Here is a 16,723-nt window from a genome sequence, read left to right as displayed (position 1 = left end):
TTAATTTAGCTGCATAACAATCATGTTAGGGATACCAGATGAAAATATCATAATTTTATGGGTAATTTTGATCTCGAAGTTTTTTCGTACTTCTAATTCCAAAAAATAAATAAACAAATGTTGTGAAGATTAAATGTGGTGTACATTAATTGGTGTGATTGCGATTTGTGATTTCTTTAAATTAAAACCCATAATACATTTTATTTTACGTTTTATTTACTAAACATGTTTAGTTTTGTACCACCTGCGCGAATTATAGGAGGTATTTCATTGTTCATACGCCTAAAAAGAACGGCCCATTGACATTTTATTTAACAATTTTTTAATACCGTCAAACAAGCTAACTTTGCCTCCAGGGTAATCGCCCCAACGTGATATCAAATATTGGGGTAATTTTTACCAATATGGTATCCCCAGGTTTATGACGTCATCTATGTCTATCCCTTACGGGCGCACGCGTATAGCTGGTCTATGTAATGCTAGGTCTATGCCCTGGAGGCAAAGTTAGCTTGTTTGACGGTATTAAAAAATTGTTAAATAAAATGTCAATGGGCCGTCCTTTTTAGGCGTATAAACAATGAAATACCTCCTATAATTCGCGCAGGTGGTACAAAACTAAACATGTTTAGTAAATAAAACGTAAAATAAACTGTATTATGGGTTTTAATTTAAAGAAATCACAAATCGCAATCACACCAATTAATGTACACCACATTTAATCTTCACAACATTTGTTTATTTATTTTTTGGAATTAGAAGTACGAAAAAACTTCGAGGTCAAAATTACCCATAAAACTATGATATTTTCATCTGGTATCCCTAACATGATTGTTATGCAGGCAAATTAAGAAGAAGTTTAAAAATGGCTGACCTCAGACTCCTACCTACCTACGTAATTTGGGCGGATAATTTTAAAAATAATGTTTTGTTAATTTGCGTCAATAATTGTGATATTTTTATTGAAATCGTTTGATTCTACATTGCTTTGAGTGTAACGTAATTTTACGATGTTATTCTCACATATTGCGTTAAGAGGAAGGTGTAAAATACCGTTCTTACGTGTAAAAGATTATGATCTCATATTTTTGCTCAGAGCGGCTATTACAACCGATTACAGAACAATTCACCAGTATTTTATCAAAGTTCAAGCATTCAAAACGCTAACCATCACTATATTTCATAAGAGAAAGCACAATTTCATACAAAACAACGATAATTAAACAAGCAACGAACAAACATGACATGTCACGTACTTATTTGTTTGCCACAACCTCGGTTGTGGCAGCGGTGGAAAAGTGAAACTATGACAAGGACAAACAATAACAGCGCTTTCTCTGCTACTCCTACTGAAAGATACATAAGACTACCCCGTTCGGTCATTTTCCCCCACTCCTCATGACCGATCCAGTTATACTAGATTCATGTTTGCAGTCCACAATATACCAAAAAAATATTGCTAGATTTCGTACTATACTGTAAGTAAAATTTGTATGCGCATTAGTTAATAATTTTGTCCTGATTATCTATTAAAACACCTACACTTTATTGGGAAAAGACACAAATACTGTAGCGTTCTCCTTGAAGACTATAAAAACCACTTAAAAACCAAGGGCCTGACACTCTTTACCCCTACACTATACTATGTCTATGTATGCTGCCCAAATTTTATATGAATATTCTTTCTCTTACCCCCGGTCGCTCGGTGGCGCGCAAGGGCCTGACACTCTTTGTAGACTCTTAGTTCCTCATAACGTGAAATAAGAATTGAAACGCCGATTTGCAACACAATTATATTATTAATAAATTAGACGCGTATACATGACATGTTATTTCTTTGAAGGATATTGCAAAAGTAAAAAGCTTGACAATGGCCGCGCTTATATAGGTCGCAGGAAACCCGTAGCGCGCGATGTGTGCAGCGCAGCGCCATCTACCATGAAATTGAGTATGCTTTCTTGCTTGCCGCAACATACTCCCGCCTAAAGAATAGCAGAATCCTTTCTTCTCACATCTGGTAGTGGACAGAGCTTCGAAATCGAGCGGGTTAGCACTCCAGTTGCTGTGCGGACTTCGTAGACTCGTGTCACGTTGTCTTGTCCAGGGTGTTTCTGTACAACTCTACCTAGTAGCCATTTACTAGGAGGTAATCTATGATCCTTAATTAGTATGAGGTCTCCGACGTTAAACTCTTGTTTTCTGATTTTCCACTTCGGTCTCTCTTGTAATCTTGTTAGAAATTCAGTTTGCCATTTTCTCCAAAATATTTGTAGCATTTTCTGAATGTTTTGCCATCTTGATAATGAATTTGTCTTATGTTGTGTCAAATCTCTCTCCGGGATGGTGACTAACGGTTCTCCGACAAGAAAATGTGCTGGTGTCAGCGGCTCTAGGTCATCAGGATGATCGCTCAGCGGTGATAAAGGTCTTGAGTTCAGACAAGCCTCGACCTGGTTCAAAAGAGTTGTAAATTCTTCGAAGGTAGGTGTAGCGTCTCCGAGAGTTCTCTTAAGATGAAACTTGATACTCTTGACTCCGGCCTCCCACAATCCGCCATGGTTTGGTGATCCAGGAGGGATGAACTTCCACTTGGTGCCTTCTGTATCTAGTAGGGCTGCTAGTTCAACAGGGATTGTTGACTTGCCAAGTCTCCAAGTCTCTAGTATTTCTTTGCTCGAGGAAATAAAGTTAGTCCCGTGGTCACTCCACATCTCCTTGACGAATCCTCTTCTTGATGTAAATCTTCTAAATGCTGCCATGAACGCTTCCATAGACATGTTGCTCACACATTCTATATGTATTGCTTTAGTTACCATGCAGATGAAGATGCTTATATATGCTTTGAAAGTCTTTGTTGTTCGTCCAGGGCTCATGCGCACGTTTACTGGACCTGCGAAATCTACACCAGTTGTAAGGAACGCTCTTGACGGCTTCACTCGTATCTCAGGTAAGTCACCCATCAGTTGAGTTACTGTCTTTGCTTTTTGTTTAGCACAAGGAAAGCAATTTCTCACGTATGTTTTTATAGTGTTTCCTGCGTCAATCAGCCAGTATCTTCCTCTAAGATATGTAGTCATCAGTTGAGGGCCTCCATGCAACGTCTTCTTGTGTGCGTCGTTAAGTAAAAGTGGTATCAGTACGTTGTTCTTGGACAGGATAATTGGATGTTTGCTCAGGAACTCTAAATCTGCATGTTTCAATCTTCCTCCAACTCTCAGGATTTGTTTGTCATCGAGAAAGGGCGTAAATGACAGTAAACGACTTCTTTTCTTCAATGTTGTGTGATTTCTCAGAGCTTCGATTTCTTGTGGAAATTCTAGTTGTTGAGAAAGCTTGATACATGTTGTAAGTGCTTCTTCTCGCTCATCATGAGTTACATATTGAGGTAAGTTTTCTTTTACATGTTTGTTTTTTAAGATAAGCCATCTTCTACAGTAGGCTATGACTGAGATGAGTTTTCTCAATGATGAATATCTCTTTGAAATTGTAAGTATGAAATCTTCTGTCTTCTGAGTCTTCTCTGACAAGGTAGTAGTTGCGCATTTGATAGATTTTCTTGTTTCTAGATCTGTATCTTCTACTTCATAGTGTTCTCTTCTCCATTCTCTTTGATGTAAAAATGTTGGGCCTTGAAACCATAGTGTATGTTCTTTTAATTTCTCAGGTGTGACTCCTCTCGATGCTCGATCTGCAGGGTTTTCTTTTGTGTTCACGTACGACCATGTTGTATCTATGTTGTTGTTGATTGCAATGACTCGGTTTTTCACAAATGTTGTCCACTTCAGCGGGTCTCCGAGAATCCAGGCTAAGGTTACTTTTGAATCTGAATAAGCGTATGTATGGTTGTGCTCGATTCTCATAGCTGTAGCGACGTGTTTCAGTAGTTGGCTCAGTAGCAGTGCTGCACTCAGTTCAAGACGGGGCAAAGTGAGTTGTTTTTTCAACGGTGAGATTTTTGTTTTTGCCATGATGAGTGATATTTTGACTTCTCCGTCTGGTTGGATTACTTTGCTGTAGACTACTGCTGCGTAGGCTGACATTGATGCATCAGCAAAGCCATGCAGTTCTACTAACTCGCTGTTGTTGGTCGTTCCGATCCATCTCTCAAGCTTCACGTCTGACAGGTGCTCTATGCCTCTGCAGAAAGTCTTCCACTCTGTCTTCAAGTCTTCAGGTAACTCTGTGTCCCATGATAATTCTCTTGACCAGGTCTTCTGTAGAAATATTTTCGCCATGGCTACAGATGGTGCTAGCCAACCCATTGGATCAAACAGGGAAGCGATGACTGTTAAGACGTTTCTCTTTGTTACTCGCTGCTCAGATAAAGTGTTGATTTTGTTTGTTACTAAGAGGGTATCTTCGTTTGAGTTCCAAGTGATTCCTAATGTTTTGATTGTCTCTTTTTTGTTGATGTCTATCTCAGAATTCTTCGCTCTCTTCTCTGGTTCTACTGTGTTTATGAATTCTTTGCTGTTTGAAGACCATTTTTGTAACTCGAAGCCTCCTCTTCTTAGTACTTCTGTCAGTTGACGTTTAGCCTCTACTGCGGTTTCTATTGTATTTCCCCCTGACAGTACATCATCCATGTAGAAAGAATGGTTGATGATTTCTCGAGCTTGTGCATAATCTTCTGTGTTTGCCTCATCGATTGCTATCTGTCTCAGGGTTTTGATTGCTAAGAATGGTGCACATGCTGTTCCGAAGGTTACAGTTAGCATTCTATACTCTCTTATGTCTTCATCAGGGCTGAATCTCCAAAGTATTCTCTGAAAGTCTGTGTCTTCTCTTCTTACAAGGATCTGCCGGTACATTTTGATGACATCGGCGACAAAGCAGACTTTATGCGTTCTCCATCTCATAAGAATGTCTCGAAGATCTCCCAGAAGTGACGGACCAATTAGCAGTTCTGAGTTGAGGCTTACTCCGTTGGCTCCTCTGCATGAAGCGTCATAAACTACCCGAAGCTTAGTAGTGTCTCTGTCTTCACGGATCACAGGATGATGTGACAGGTATACTCTTCTGTCTGGCTCTCTCATAGGTTCATCTCGTTCAACTAATTCCATATGTTGTAACATTATGTACTCTCTCATGACTTCATTGTAGGATTCTCTCAATTTTGTGTTTGCTTCTAATCTTCTCTCAGTGCTCATGAATCTTCTCAGTGCGATTTCTCTCGAATTCTCTGGTAAAGTAGGTTTGTCACACTTGAATGGAAGTGATACGATGTATCTTCCGTTTGTATCTCTTGCTACTGTATCTTGATAAATGTTCTCAGCTCGAAGTTCTTGTGGGGTGAGAGTGTCGTTTTCCTCTGACTCTAATCTCTCTGTCTCCCAAAATTTTTCTACCATCTTCTCTAATGTTATGTTCAGATGCATGCTTTTGAACTCTCTCATGTGGTTGTTGTTCAACTGACCTCCTGACAGGATGTATCCCAAGCGAGTTTGTTGTGCTATGGGAGTACCTGGTTCTCCTTTAATCACTCCGTTCATCAAAATGTCTGTGTAGATGTGAACTCCAAGTAGTAGATCAATGTTGCTTGGTGTATGGTAAGTTGGGTCTGCAAGTGACAAGTATTGCAGATGACTCCATTTCTGTGGATTGATTGGGACTTCAGGCATATTGTCGGTGACATCTTGAACAATGTAGGCTGTGCAGTTGACTTTGAAGTTGTCGTTGAACCTTGAGTAAACTTCTATATCTGTAGCGGACTTGATTCTTGTTGACATATGACCCACTCCGGTAACTAATCCATCAGCTGGTTTTCTTCGCAGCTGTAATTGTTTGACAGTTGCTTCACTTATAAATGATTCTTGTGAACAGGGATCAATGAGTGCTCGTAGAACTTGTATACCATGGCCAGTCTTAATGTTTACTAGTGCGGTAGCCATGAGCGCAGTATGACTCTGAGTGATAAGGTAGTTTCTTATTTTTGGTGTATCTGAAGGTTTTGTAGTAGTCTCTTCTCTCAAATTTGTAGCGGTTTCTCTCGATGTAGATTGTATTGGATTTTCTCTCTTCTCAGTTGGTTGGTTTTCAAAATGAAGTAAAGAATGATGTCTTTTTTGGCAATGATGACAAGATACTCTGGATTTACAATTTTTCACATTATGTTTTGATGACATGCAGTTAAAGCAAAGTCTTTCCTTTTGGACATGTTGAACTCTGTTGTTGACATCTAGGTTTACAAATTCTTTGCATAGATAGGTGAAGTGGTTTTGTTTGCAGTAGGAACACTGTATTGTAGTTGTAGCGGGGCTTGTTAGAAAGGATCTCTGTCTCACGATAGCTCTCTCTCTGTCCTTCGAATAGGTTGTAGATGGAACCATTTCTAACACTCTGAAACGTGTCTCTAAGAAGGTTGTAAACTTCTCTAGTTTCGGCAACTCTTGTACAGGAAGCGCTTTTATCTCCTCTTCCCACTGTTTGCGCGTCTCGTCATCCAATTTGTTGAGTATAATGTGAATCACGATAGTATCCCACTCGTTAATCTTTACGTCGTTGTTTTTAAGGCTGTTCAGGCATTCTTGGGTAGTATCGAGTAGCTCTCTGATAGATCTAGATGTGCCGTTGTACACTTTCTTTTGATTCATAAATCTATTCAAGATGGTATTTACTATCATGCGTTTGTTGTTGTACCTCTTGTCTAAAGTTTCCCATGCAACATCATAGTTTTTCTCGGTTATTTGCAGATGCTTCAATAATTGTTCAGCTTCACCGGTGACACTTGATTTCAGGTAATGAAGTTTTTGTACCTTGCTCAGCGATGTTTTATTATGAACGAGCGACGTGTACAGGTCTCTAAATGACGTCCATTCTTGATAATCTCCAGAGAATTGGGGCAGGATCACTTTTGGAAGCTTCACCTCTTGCGTAGAATGCTTGTTTACTTCCGACGTTGACTTGTATTGCGGTTGTGATTGCGGTTGCTCACTCAAAGTTTCGGATTTGTTGAATAGCTCGATAGTATCCGATAACTCTCCTTTAATCACAAAATACTCTTCTTCTCCATTGGAGTACAAGTCGGTTGTGAAGTAATTATGCTCCTTTTTCTGAGCCGTAGTTGCATATTTCAAGATTTGGAAATGGTTTGTTTGAATTTCTGCCAATACTCGTTCAATGTATCAATTCTAGCTTGTACATAGCCTTTCGTAATACGTGATTTTCCTTGCTTCTTGAAGTTTATCCCGATTTTTCTTATTAATTCGTAAGTAATTTCTTGTTCCGACACGTAAGTATCCATTTTGTAGGTTATGTAGTAAAATCTTACGAAATATCTTGAATCTTCACTCTTTTGGCTTGAAAAACACTAAATGTTCGTAGCTTTGCTCGTTTTTACACGTTTTCTTCAAAATTATTACGAATCTCGATGTATTTTCACAGTTTTATGTCCATTGTTTACACCGAAGCGCCGACTATTTTTACGAAAATCACTCAATTATTGTTCTCGCGGTACTCGATATGGTTATTTATTGTATTTATGCACTGAAACCTCGTAAATATTATTCATTCATCGTTTATTTCTCGTATTTTTAGAATTTTTTTCATCATTGTTCGTATTTTGTTTTTTCACTCTTGTTCCTTCTTCATTTATTTTGTTCTAGAATGTTCGATGCGTGACGTCTATAATCTCTCAAAATTATTCTTATTTCACTGCGATTGTTCGTTTTTCACCACTAATTCACTATATTTCCGGCTCTAATGGACCACTTTGTAGACTCTAGTTCCTCATAACGTGAAATAAGAATTGAAACGCCGATTTGCAACACAATTATATTATTAATAAATTAGACGCGTATACATGACATGTTATTTCTTTGAAGGATATTGCAAAAGTAAAAAGCTTGACAATGGCCGCGCTTATATAGGTCGCAGGAAACCCGTAGCGCGCGATGTGTGCAGCGCAGCGCCATCTACCAATGAAATTGAGTATGCTTTCTTGCTTGCCGCAACACTCTTTGATAGAGAAAGATAGTCTTATTACGATTCCTATAAGAGGAAAGAGAAAATAGTGCCATGCTTTGTCCTTATCACCGACCGGGTTTTTTTTCATGGTCGGGTTATGGCAGCATAGGTAGGAGGCGATGGCGAAATACCGAAATTTATAAGAGTGAAAAAGAAAAAGGATTATGCTGCCATATATTAACCTGTCAATACATGAATATGTCTTTCTCTTACCCCTGGTCGCTCGGTTTCATGTCTATAACTACTATACTGTCTATGGTGGCGCGTCTATAACTACTTGTATATACTATATCTATGTTAAAAACCGAGAAACTGTCAAAGCTGTCAAACTAAATTTATAAAAAATCTTGTAAATAGAAAATGAAGTTATTTATTTTAACTTTTCTACTCTATTTCCTTATTTCCCCTTCTAATTTGCAACTTCTCATCAATGTAAGAAATCAGGTAATGGTATAACTTTATCCGTATATGATTTGTGCACTCATTAATTCGGTGAATCTCAGGAAATAACTTTGATGATCTTTACCTTTACAACTTCCTTGTAATATATCCCCTAGTTTTTTCTTTAGGTTAAGTTCTCATGAGACCATTTACTGTGTTCTGACTGATATAGTATCTTTACGGTAAAAACTGAGATATTGTGCTGATGGTGTGTGAGCGGACGTATCGACATAACATAACCGAGAGTATATTGCAGGGCGGCGATGTGGTGCAGGAGACCATCACGGCGAACGTGTCGGAGGACACGGTGACGCTGGAGTTTTTGCGGACGGACGGCGTCTTCGTCTCGCAGATCGTCGATTTCGCTAATGTCAGTTCATTCTTAATTACCATGGCTTCCTAGCTGATTACAAGCTTAAGAATCCCCTGCAAGCTCGGTTCTCAATACAAACGTAGTAACGTTCTTATTTTAAAACGACTAGCTAGATTGCTCTGAAACTTTGTACTTACAAGTTGTTTCATATACTACAGCTATATAATGTAATTATATAGCTGTAGTATTACTTTTATATATATATTATTTTAATTTAGACTGTCGAGTCAATGGTTTATATGTTTTTCGTTTTTAAGCCATAATAAAATTGTTAGTGCTGGCTGTAAATGACAATAATAGTAGTACTAGTTTAAAAAAATGTTATAAATAGGAAGATTAGGAAGGAATAATAATTTGATTCTGTCTTATGATGAAAACCACATTAATTTAGTAGTAGTAGTAGTAAACTCTTTATTGTACAAATATACACATTAAAAATTACATGGTACAAATAATAAGATGTACAAAATAATAATAATTAAATATCTAATTTAATATCAGTTGCATAGTTTAAATTTAACTAATACAATGTAGAGACACATATGTAATACTAACTGCACATTTCTATATTGTTTTTTTAGCATTGTTCTCCATATTTTATATCCTGGACTGAAATATTGTTTTAGGAAGTGGAGGCCATGAAGGTGGTGATCCCAGCAGAGGAGGAGCTGGGGCAGACTGGTGTGCAGACCTTGTGCTTCCTGACACACGCTGCGCAGGCTGACTTTATTGCACCCGATGCCATGGCCAAGCTGAGACAGGTATTTTTTATAATAGTTTTATTATAGGAGTTAGTTATGTAGGAGTAGGAGAATGTTTTTTAATGAAACTAGTAATTTCAAGTATATTGCCCCATGGTGTGCTGCTCTGTGGGCGCAAACAGGTTATTATGAGTCACAATAGTTTAAGTTTGAGGTGTATTTTGTTTTTTATGGTTATTTTATATTTTACACTGAAATTTGGATAAAAAAATGTGCTAGAATCATTTCAGTGTGACTTGTAAAAAATATGTGATTTCATAAAAATGTTTTATATATTTATTGCTATTATATGATTGGATGCTTGCTATTTCTCATCTACATAAATGATCTCCCAAAAATTATAGAAGAATCGTCTATTTTATTTGCGGATGACATTTCTATACTAACTTCATGTCAAGACGCAACAGATATAAACATTAAAATCACTAATGTACTGAACAAAGTTACGAACTGGATGCAGGCCTACCACCTGGATATTAACTACGAAAAGACAAAATTAATGGCATTTTATCCGTATCAAAGGGACCCCATCACTATCAACTATAATCACAACTCCATAAGGCTTGAGGTGGTCGAAACGTTCACGCTCCTAGGAATAGAAATAGATAAACACATATCCTGGAAGCCGCACCTAACCAGCATAAAAGCTAAGCTCTCTAAGTTCATGTATGTGCTTAGAGTAGGGATGTACCGACTAGTCGGGAAAGCCGACTAATCGGCCACATTTGTAGTCGGCGACTAGTCGGCCAAAATGGCCGATTAGTCGGCCTATTCTTAATTACAGAAAAAACAGGACATAAACGATATAAACAGCGAATATCAAATGATAAATATCTTTTTGAGTTGCGTACGAAATGTTTTGTATATACACAATTATTATTATCGCAATGTCGTCGCAGACCGTATCATATTTTGTATTTGGTTGCATTTACGAAAGTAGGTAATATGAATTTTAGGTAATTTTATTTCTATTACTTGAGGTGTCTTTAATTAAGCTGCTAGGTAGGACCTACCAACCTTACAAAACGCGGGTCTCTCAAGGAAATTCTATATCACTCAAGTCGCAGAGGAATTATTACTGTTATGAGTAACGGCGGAGCACAATGCTTCTACAGCCTATGGTCACTGGGGATGGTAATAAATAGTTGAATTGTTATTCCACACGACCAGTCGTTAAGTCTTTACATCGGCAGGAAACATCTTTCAATTAGTAATTTGATAAATATCGCGACACAAATGGTTTTTGCTGTGTTGGACCAGCTAGAAAATAGTGAATTTTTATCGCGGTAGACCCATTAATATCATTAAATATGTGTACAAAACGCGAGTTTAGTGTTACATAATAAGACAAAGTTATTGCAGTGAAAATCCCTATGTAAACTTTATAGAGAAAGTAATGATTACGGATTCGACCGACTAGCCGACTAGTCGGCCAACTAATCGGCCACCTGAGCGCCGATTAGTCGGCCAGTCGGCTAGTCGGCCAAATCACTAGTCGGTACATCACTAGCTTAGAGTAATAAAAAAAACCACCAACTTTGAAACGGCGCTCATAACATACTATTCTTAATTTCTTACGGTTTTGCCTGGCTCAGCTACGGAATTATTCTATGGGGAAATAGCACCGATTTTCCCACCGTCTTTACGCTGCAAAGAAAACTTATAAGAATATTAGTCAATATTAAACAATTAGACAGCTGTAAACCACATTTTATAAAACATAAAATACTCACCTTGCCTTGCTTATATATCTTAGAGATCTGCAAATTTGTCCGCAATCACCCCGAATTTTACACGAGACGTGAAGACCTACCATCAAGATATGAAATGAGACACAAACAGAGACTAATACTCCCAGCCTCTCGTCTAAAACTCTATTCCTCCGGTCCCTTAGTAATGTCCATAAAAATATATAATAACTTGCCAGAAAATTTAAAAAGCGAAACCAAAGAAAGTCATTTTACTAGTAAACTGAAACAAATTTTAATAAATAAAGCCTATTATTTTATATCGGAATACTTAGACGACAAAACACTGACATAAAATAAAACACATATTTTCACTAACACAGAATACACACGCACACACATTAAATGTACCTTACAATATTGGTGTTAGCTATAGCTTTAGTTTTAGTTTTTAAGTTTAGGAAATAAGAATTGTTTGCGATGCCCTCACAGGGTTCATGTTTGAAGCATCTATTGTAAACATTATCATCTGTATAACAACATGAGTGCAATAAATTACTTGATATATTTATTATTTTAATCGCTTATTCTGGTAAATATTATTCAGATACAGTTAGCTAGGCAGATATCCTTACTTTCTTTTTTTGTATTTAACAGTCACAGGACATTTATGGAGTTAATATAAAAAAGAAAACTGCTGGTTCACAGAAAAACCCAGGTACGGTCCGAGTAGCAGAGGAAGCCCGTGGCTGGAGACAGACCACGGCCACGGCATCAGGCGCACGCGCCGTTGCGTTGCTGTCCTCACCTGCTGCTCGGCACTGTGCACAAGCTAGGGACAAGGTGTACCTGCGCCAGGCTGATCTGGCGCGCTGGGCGCCTAGACCAGGTGAGTTGTAGACAGCAAGTATGGGACTGAAGATAGACCACAGCACGGCATCTAGCGCACGCGCCGTCGCTTTGCTGTCCGCACCTGCTGCTCGGCATTGCGCGCAGGCCTGTCACAAGGTGTACCTGCGCCAGGCTGACCTAGCGAGCTGTGTGCCTAGACCGTTGTAAACTTAGCAAGTTCGAGGCGGAGGAAAAACTACAGCTACAGCATCTGGCATTAGTGTCCGACGCGGCACTGTGACCAAGCCAGGGATAAGATGTACCTGCCTCAGGCTGATCTGGCGCAGTTACCTGGCTAATTGTTGACTTAGTAAGTCTGTTGGTGGAGACACACAAGGTGTATCTGTGCCAGCAAGGTGCATAAAAGGTCACGCCACATGAGGCAAAAATGCACTGCAAATTGCACAATCCACACATTGCACAATAGAGTTGCATAGTTTAAACTAAAATTGTAGGGCTGACTAGTTGTATACTAGCCAGGGCTGAAAAGATTGTTTAGCCAACTGGCTGATAAACAGGGTGGATTTTCTTAGTGGGTCAGTCAGGGCAGCTACCAGATCGCTTGCTGCTACGCGATAAAGGGTCTTAGAAGACATTCCCTCAATTTCAAATTAATAGAGATTGGCTTTTACAGATTTTGGAAAAAACATACAGGATGCGAGAAGTCTGATTTGTATAGTTTCCCAACCCAATATTGCATAGTTTCCCAACCCAATATTGCATAAAATATCAAATTCTACAATGTGATACTCTAACATGATTGACTTATTTCCAGGCCTAGATCAATCGTCGTACGGCAGTCTAGTGACACCGTTCCCAGCGCGCGCCCTGGACACGGATGGCGCCGCGCTGCCGCCCTGTGTGAGCGAGACCGACAGGGGGAAAGAGTGCATCTGTCACTTGGAGGTAACATGGTGTTTACAGGCTTGGATCAGTCGTACGGCAGTCTAGTGACACCGTTCCCGGCGCGCGCCCTGGACGCGGACGGCGCCGCGCTGCCGCCCTGTGTGAGCGAGACCGACTGGGGAAAAGAGTGCATCTGTCACATGACTCACATGGAGCCCATGGAGGTACGAACTCAACTTATTATATCACTACTCACTAGCGACCCGCCCCTGTTTTGCACGGGTAGTTCAACAAATTTACACAAAACCTTTACAAATTATACATATAAACCTTCCTCTTGAATCACTCTATCTATTTAAAAAAACCGCATCAAAATCTGTTGCGTAGTTTTAAAAATCTAAGCATACATAGGGACAGACGGACGGACAGACAGCGGAAAGCGACTTTGTTTTATACTATGTAGTGATGAGAGAGCAGCTCCTGTTTGCTGTAGGATACATGTCTTCCTTCAAGCACCTCCTTTGACATATTCCATTGTTGATATACAGTGAGATACCGATGAGTGACCAATGCTCTTATCCATACTTATTTGTTCTATTCCGCGTTACCTATGTGACTGGAACAAGAGCAAGTAGCCTGCAACAGACGAACAGCATGCGCCATGGGTTGTGTACGCACTATTATAATGAGCCAAAGGGAATGATGTATCTGTCTCGGTCTTGTAAAAGTCATAATTGACAGTACTATTTTGTTCCTGCTTCCTTCAGCAAAAATAATAACACACTTATTCTTTTTAGGTCTGTGTAAACTGGTACCCTTGTGGTCTCAAGTACTGCAAGGGCAAGCCACAGGGAGGTTTAAGCTACCGCTGCGGCATCAAGACCTGCCACCGCTGTTACCGCTACCATTTCTATGTACAGGTATGTGTGGCTCACCAATGTAATGTCAATGTTTTGACACTTGCCTAAAGCCACAGGTATAATCGCTAATTTTGAAAATGATAAAACCTGGAACCTAGTTGTGATTTTAGCATCCAGGATTTTTAATTTGCCAGTCAACTCTAAACTTGAAGTTTATAAAATTGCATTTGTTTCTCTGCAAATTGTCAGTGAACGAGAACAAAAAAAACCGGCTAAGTGCGAGTCGGACTCGCCCACCGAGGGTTCTGTACTTTTTAGTATTTGTTGTTATAGCGGCAACAGTTCATGAGATACAGCCTGGTGACAGACAGACAGACGGACAGCGGAGTCTTAGTAATAGGGTCCCGTTTTTACCCTTTGGGTACGGAACCCTATAGGTTTTCGCGGGCTTGGTTTCCGCAACTCGACGTCATTACGGAACCCTAAAAACTATACTCATCCTTTTCTTTTGGGTGCTAGTATTAGTGTAAGACAAAGATAGTATGATTCTCTCTGACTATGTTTGAAATGAGACAGTCCTTTGACAAACTATATTGAGTTGGCGGGAAGCAAGAGGTTACAATTTGATAATGAACCTGCGGGCGTATTATGGATGGCTTTATCCACGTGATAAAATAAGTGTCACTTTTTAACACCACATGATTGATATATCACGCTGTCGTATAGACAACCACGACCATCATATCCATACTATACTGAATGCATTCCAATAATGAGATCTTCAATATTTCAACGAATGTTTTGCCTAACCAACATTGCTTGTTTCAGTTCCGGCACAACTGCTACAACTACACGTGACCCCACGCCCCGCCTCCGCACCAAATGTTTCTAGTCGCTTCTACCATTATTCTTAGCTCTATTTTTATAACCTCAGTTTTGTAATGTGACAATATTTACTTGTAAATATTTTGCTAAGACTGTATTTTTTGTGATAAGCAAAAATGAATGACTGTCTTTTTTATGAGTGTTTTATTTACATTAGTCTAATTCTAATTGCTAAATATTATTAGGTTGTTCTATCTACAACAAATGCAATCATAAGGATAAGTTTAAAATACACACTATTTCAAATATATCAATTGCCAGTATCGTAGGGCTTAATCTATTGTGGTGGCCGATATTATTACCCCCTTATTCATAAAACTACGGGCCTGTTTTAGTTAAATTATGTTTTATCCCTTTCTTACAAATACATAAGTCAAAATGGCAGATAAAGACAAATGATTCATAGCTATTTCAGGCCAATAATGCGTTGGTGAATAACGCCATTTGAGTTTACCCTTTTCATGGACACGGGACTGCATTTGTTGTTAATAGAAAACATAAACTTCATAGATAATCAGTGGCATCCAGGGAAGGGTTCATGTCTGTTCTTGCGGAGCACAAATTGAATTTTCCTCTCCATATCTTCATTGTAGATCGCTTTGCACTTTTCATGGTTGATTCGTCGTCTCGTCTAAAATAAAATGTTACTTTATAAAAATAAACTATAATTTTTTTTTTTTATTATAAATAAAAATTGGTCGACCAAAAATCCATTATAAGCTTTTTGCAAATCTTAGGAAATGGGAATTTTAGAATATGGGAATATAACGTGACATTCAAAATAAAATGTTTATGAACTAAACTATACCTGGAAAGGTTTCTCATAGTATCTGGTTAGCCTGAACTGCTCCAAGATGCCTTCTTTGCCCAAGATTCTGTTGACCAGCCTGCAAGCATCGTCTACGTTGTTGTTCTTCACAAATACCGTCCTGGCAATGAAGGACGGATGTCTGTTAGCCAACAGCCTTAATGTTAATTGCATTTTGAAAATATAAATTAAATAATTACAATATTGAATAGGATTTAGAGGTTATATTAACGAAACGAAGTCCACTTTGTTTGACAAATTGACATGACATGACTTTGACAGGTTTAAGCACAAGACAAGACGTTTTACGCTAGCTCAGCCTATGGATGGTATAGAAAGGATCGCAATCTCTTATGGCAGAATTGTTGTAAAAGTGACCGCGTTAAGCTTTAAATAATAGTTCCTATTCTCTCCGGTGGCGCTAGTTAGGCTCTGGGACATGAGTATAACATGAACCATATAAGGCAACAAATAACCCGACCAAATTACGTAGGTTGTTTTTGGTAGTATTTCGGTGTATGGTGGCGCCGCCTAATTACTGCTTTTTGATGGACACTTTTCATACATAGAGATTTGGCTCCTTTATACAGTCTCCATGGCTCAGCCCTTAAGTTGCTCCAGACAACGCGACGCGAAGCCGCGAACGCGAGTGTGGAGTCTAGTTCGCTAACTTTACTCATTGGAGAGAATCATACTATCTTTGTCTTACACTAGGTTAAAAGGATGAGTATAGTTTTTTTGTTCTTATTTACTGACAATTTGGTTTGACCAACTATAGTATAAAACTGGATTAGGCATGAATGGTGGGGGGAACTGTCAGAACGGCATAGTCTTATGTATATTTCAGTAGGAGTAGCCGAGAAAGCGTTATTATTGTTTGTCCGTGTTACAGTCTCACTTGTATGGTTTATGGTGGGCTACAAATTTAAAGTTGGTCAAACCAATTTGTCAGTCAGTAACAACCAGGAAAATTATACTCATCCCTTTTTTTTGGGTGCTAGTACTAGTGTAAGACAAAGATAGTATGATTCTCTCTATCTTTGTTTGAAATGAGACAGTCTTTTGACAAACTATACTCGGCCAATCATATTGTCGGATTGCGTATGTTCTGTCATGGTTCTGTCCCTCACGGGCGCACGCGGTAGGCCACGTCTATAGCATCCTACCTTCTATGATATAGTTGGCCAAGCAAATCTTGTCAGTAGAAA

At 38.9% G+C, this 16,723-nt stretch overlaps 4 protein-coding genes across 4 annotated transcripts in view; 2 read left to right on the top strand and 2 right to left on the bottom strand.

Annotated features, from left to right (window-relative positions):
* Window positions 1-1,979: 1,979 nt before the first annotated feature.
* LOC134740555 (uncharacterized) lies at window positions 1,980-4,037 on the bottom strand. The gene has a single exon (XM_063673109.1). The coding sequence runs from the start codon at window positions 4,035-4,037 to the stop codon at window positions 1,980-1,982; it is 2,058 nt and encodes a 685-aa protein (XP_063529179.1).
* Window positions 4,038-4,050: 13 nt separating this feature from the next.
* The window catches only part of LOC134743560 (ATP-binding cassette sub-family G member 4-like), a 119,676-nt gene continuing 107,003 nt past the window's right edge, over window positions 4,051-16,723 (top strand). The window contains exon 1 of the mRNA XM_063677070.1: window positions 4,051-4,371. Coding sequence (XP_063533140.1) covers window positions 4,129-4,371 — 243 coding nt within the window. The 5' untranslated portion in view covers window positions 4,051-4,128. The remainder of the gene's footprint in view (window positions 4,372-16,723) is intronic.
* Window positions 8,267-14,841, top strand: LOC134743215 (out at first protein). Its single transcript, XM_063676602.1, has 7 exons — window positions 8,267-8,406; window positions 8,660-8,773; window positions 9,403-9,537; window positions 11,934-12,114; window positions 12,892-13,022; window positions 13,760-13,882; window positions 14,651-14,841. The coding sequence occupies exons 1-7, from the start codon at window positions 8,323-8,325 to the stop codon at window positions 14,678-14,680; spliced, it is 798 nt and encodes a 265-aa protein (XP_063532672.1). The 5' UTR covers window positions 8,267-8,322; the 3' UTR covers window positions 14,681-14,841.
* On the bottom strand, window positions 14,833-15,761 carry LOC134743220 (small ribosomal subunit protein bS21m). The gene is made up of 2 exons (XM_063676616.1): window positions 15,516-15,761; window positions 14,833-15,338 (listed from the first exon to the last, which is right to left on the bottom strand). The coding sequence occupies exons 1-2, from the start codon at window positions 15,687-15,689 to the stop codon at window positions 15,222-15,224; spliced, it is 291 nt and encodes a 96-aa protein (XP_063532686.1). The 5' UTR covers window positions 15,690-15,761; the 3' UTR covers window positions 14,833-15,221.

The sequence above is a fragment of the Cydia strobilella genome, chromosome 1 (genome assembly GCF_947568885.1).
Source record: "Cydia strobilella chromosome 1, ilCydStro3.1, whole genome shotgun sequence".
Taxonomy (NCBI): Eukaryota; Metazoa; Arthropoda; class Insecta; order Lepidoptera; family Tortricidae; genus Cydia; species Cydia strobilella.
Note: the sequence above shows the minus strand (reverse complement) of the source record. Positions and strands in the feature narration are given on the sequence as shown.